At 42.1% G+C, this 4,439-nt stretch overlaps 1 protein-coding gene across 1 annotated transcript; it reads left to right on the top strand.

The window, feature by feature from the left end:
• The first annotated feature begins 964 nt into the window (after positions 1-964).
• Positions 965-1,917, top strand: LOC123368347 (olfactory receptor 1019-like). Its single transcript, XM_045013101.1, has one exon. It carries the CDS (start codon positions 979-981, stop codon positions 1,915-1,917), a length of 939 nt encoding a protein of 312 aa, XP_044869036.1. The 5' UTR covers positions 965-978.
• Positions 1,918-4,439: the final 2,522 nt, after the last annotated feature.

Genomic DNA, 4,439 nt, shown 5'->3' with positions numbered 1-4,439 from the left:
ATGGACCTGTCCTCCATGAATTTATCGAGTTCTTTTTTAAACCTTGCTATAGTCTTGTCCTTCACAACATCCTCTGGCAAGGAGTTCCACAGGTTGACTTAGTATTTATCCCCGGGAGATGCATTTTTTTTTCATTTCTAGGCTCTTTGTATCTATAAGTCAAAAGTAATCATAGAATCAGTTACAGTCCCCACCACCTACAAGTGTTATTACCTCTAGGAGGATTTGTAACAGGGAGGAAAAATAATGCACATGGATACAAAGAATGTCTGTAAAACATACACTGGCTCCAATAGAACAGGGACACTTTAAGGCTACACAGACAGTGATACCAAATGTTTCCACCGGGGCTGCCTCATATTGGGCACCCAAATCTATATTTAGGCTCCTATATAAAAGGGGCACTGAGCATCCCTTGTGCCCTTTGAGGTCATTTGGATTAGGAAGAGAAAACCAATGACAATGAATAAACTCTCTAGCATTGATTATTTGCAGACATTGATATATTATTTGTGTTCCTTCTAAACTAAACACTCCCAATCTATATCTCGCTTATTTTATAGAAGATTTGACCCACTGGATGGTTTCATGCATATTAACACAGAGTACGGTGACCAGAGGTCAAGTGTGAAAAATCGGGATGGGGGTAGGGGGAAATAGGTGCCTATATAGGAAAAAGCCCCCAAAATCGGGACTGTCCCTATAAAATCGGGACATCTGGTCACTCTAACACAGAGTACACAATATTTCTGTAGTTGGAACATGTCCTATCTCTAATGGAAAGCATGTGGGGAATACAAAGAGAACATTCCCTAGGAGTGTCCTTTGATGTATTTCAGCTGTATTATGTTCATACGCTGTTTCACAGGAACAATCACAGGGGTTATGAGCGATCTGCACTCATTACTTTATTGGCCTGTGATTAATTGTAATCTTTATTTTTTTTTTCACCAGCAGAGGAGAGCATTTCTGGAATAAATGGCAGAGAGAAACCACACCACGGTGACTGAGTTCATTTTCGTAGGATTCACAGATCATCCAGAGCTACAGATCCCCCTCTTTATGTTGTTCCTAGTGATGTATGTGGTCAGCCTGGTGGGGAATCTTGGGATGATAGCATTAATCATGTTCGAAACCCGACTTCATACCCCCATGTACTTTTTCCTAAGCCAGATGTCCATTGTAGACATTGGCTATTCCACTGCCATAGCTCCCAGGTTGCTAATGACCTTTATAGCAGAGACTAGAACCATTCCTTTGATTGAGTGTGCGGCACAACTATTCTTCGTCTGTTTCTTTGTGACCAGCGAATGTTGCCTCCTGGCTGTGATTGCATATGACCGCTTCAAAGCTATCTGTAATCCTCTGTTATACAGAGCCATTATGTCCAAGAGACACTGTGTCCTGTTCGTGGCTGGTACATACTTATGTGGCTCTGTGAATTCAATTGTGCAAACACTATTTATATTCAGTCTGTCCTTCTGCAGCTCCAGTGTTGTCAACCATTTCTTCTGTGACGTGCCCCCTATGCTGAAGCTGTCCTGTTCTGACACCCATGTCACTGACCTTGTACTTTTCACTTTCTCTACTGTAATTGTCACAACTACTTTCCTGGGTGTCCTAATCTCCTACATGTGCATCCTTGTGGCCATTCTTAGGATCCGTTCTGCCAAGGGGAGACGCAAAACCTTTTCCACCTGCGCCTCCCACTTGACAGTCGTCACTATGTTTTATGGGACGCTGATATGTATATATTTAAGACCCAGTTCTAGCTATTTGATGGACCAAGACAAGGTTACCTCTGTGTTTTATGCCCTTGTGATCCCCATGTTGAACCCCCTGATCTATAGCCTGAGAAACAAGGAGGTAAATGATGCCTTTAAAAGGATGATATACAGGAAGATTTTTTCTTGGTAATTATAATAATTATATTTTAACCAATAAACAGTAGATGAAAGAAGAGTGAGTTCTCTGTATCATTATCCTTATTTCTATGACTCAGACACTCCATGTGATGTACAGAAAATAATATGATGTAACACAGTCAAATACAACATTAGAAATTGGTGTTTTTAAGATCCATGAATGAGGGTCTGGGACACTATGTAGAATCAGCAAGATGCTCTGGCATTTGGCTTAAAGGACAATTGCTGTTGCCTTTTATGTTTTAGGACAGGTTGGAGTTCAGGTGAGAGAATGAGAAGATCGTATGTATCCTTCATGAGTTCTGAGATTTCATCCAGTGGAGGGCACTGTTAAACATACAGAATAAAAGCAACCAGAACTGAGGTAACGATTGTCGAAGCTCAGCTTAGGGAGATAGGTCGTGTTATCAGAATGTGCAACGATAAATGCCCCAGAAAAGTCCTCTATGGTGAGCTTAGGGACTTAGTCTGAATAATGCAGAGTTGAACTTTATCATGCAGAACTAGCCTGCACCAAATCAGAGCATCTTTTCTCATCGCTGCATCGTGCCGACATTAAGAGGATGTTGTTTTACTCTTGAGTTCTCAACATAGGAGGTTGTTTCCAGTCAACACAACCAGCCTCCCTGTCTCCACAGTTAGATGGAAGGGGAGCATCCCAAAACTTAATAGGGATCTCAAACCCTTTTTTCTGTTTAACATGGGGTCACAGACCAGAGAATTCTGAGAACCACTGGTTTTACTCATTGAAAACTGTTGCCCTTTTATGTAGGGCATTTTATTTATTTATCTTCTCTCCAACCTATGAAAGAGTTTCTCTGGCAATCCTGAAATTATATCAATGGTCTGCTTTGTTTGGCTTTCTTTGGAATTTGTAAACATTGAGACAGGTTCATCCCTGAAGTAACTCCCTTGAGAATGATATGGGGACAGATCAAGAACGAATGTAGTCCAATCAATTTAGAATGATGTACAATTGTGATGTACTAGTACACATTATGAAGTTGTAGTGTGATGGGGCTATCAATATTCATAGCACTAGCAAGCTTGCTCACACACTGTGATGTTTGAATATTCATACTGGATACGCGCTGGTTAGTCCAGGGAAGTTTTGTCTGAATCATCAATTGCTTAAATCCTCTTCTTGTGCTCCTAGGAATACTGCTTATGATTTTTCCATATATGTGCAAAATGGAATGGAGCTATAGTGCCATAACATAAAAGGACATCAAAGTTACTCTATTGATTAACATTGTGATGTTCTTAAACTGGCAATATGTGTGTGGGCCAAAGTCATTTTGCTTCCACTGCTATTTTCCTTTCAACACTTTAATACAGGATTGGAAACCCCATAGTGCAATCAACTGCCCATGAGCAAATACACATTTTAAAAGAGCAGTTAGACATCCAGTTCCCTGGGCAACTCCCTGGAATGTGAGTTTGATGCCTTTTGAATATCTCCACTTAAACTCCTGCAGTCTGAACCAATATTGACTGAAGTCAATCAGAGCCTTTTCATTGACTTCAATGAGCTTTGGATTTGTTTCTTGTTGGGAGTGTTTGAAAATTTTCCATCTAAACTTTCTGTTGATGGGGAAGAAAAGGAGTGGTTGCCTGGTAGGGGTATCTGGTCATCGGAAGAGGCTGATCATGAGGCTACCTGACAGAGGGTAAGATGGTTATAAGAGGGCAGAAGCTCCTCTATTTGGGTTCTACCTGGTCATGTTTGACCAGCTAGATCTGAGAGGAGCTGCATGTAGGAGCTAGATGAGGAGGGGAAGGAGCAGGCTGTCTGAACACAGATGGATACCCCAGAGGACGCCCAAGGAAAGGATCAGCTAGTGAGGTCCATTGAAGTTAGGATGAGTGTCCTTTTTTAAATGAGCTTGTGCTTTATTAGTGAAGCATTAGCTCTACAGTGTTAGATTCCAGTTCAGAGTGTCCCTCTCTGTGTTACATTCTTTACACATATTGTGTGGCCCTGTGGGGGAGTTCAGCTGTAACCCAGAAGGCTCATGCTGTTCTTCGGCATTCTAGGACAGGGGGTGTTTAAGTTACAGCAGAGGCTGAACAGTCATCCCTGAGCCCAGGGACCAGGTAGCTAGATAGCAGGTTCTAGCTCTCCAGAAAGGGCTCTAGGCAGAGCTCCTACACCCTGATTGTGTGCCTGCGAACCCCGAGACTGCAGTAGTGACTGGCTCCATTCAGTCTCTGGCAGCTTAAAACATCTGGGAGTCCAGGCTGGGATTCCCCTCAATACCAGCTGGTGGGTATCCAGCAAGGGGAGCTGAAGGGGGTCCGTGACAAATGCTCCCTTTCGATAGTGTATTCTTTGCAGCCTCACGGTCATTCCTGAACCTGGGAGACTGAATTCTCAAGATGAACAGGCTTGGATTCCATATTTTATTTATATAGGAACAAGCCACAGAATACAGTTAAAACAAAGGAAATCAGAGCTATGACACAGAATTCACTATTTATCATTTGCTTATTGATAAGCACAAATCCCAATAA

This window comes from Mauremys mutica, chromosome 4 (assembly GCF_020497125.1).
Source record: "Mauremys mutica isolate MM-2020 ecotype Southern chromosome 4, ASM2049712v1, whole genome shotgun sequence".
NCBI lineage: Eukaryota > Metazoa > Chordata > Testudines > Geoemydidae > Mauremys > Mauremys mutica.
The sequence above is the reverse complement of the archived record's forward strand: the minus strand, read 5'-3'. Positions and strand labels throughout refer to the sequence as shown.

Excerpts from the sequence above, each read along its gene's own strand:
- LOC123368347 (XM_045013101.1), top strand. The coding sequence starts at position 979 with ATGGCAGAGAGAAACCACACCACGGTGACTGAGTTCATTTTCGTAGGA.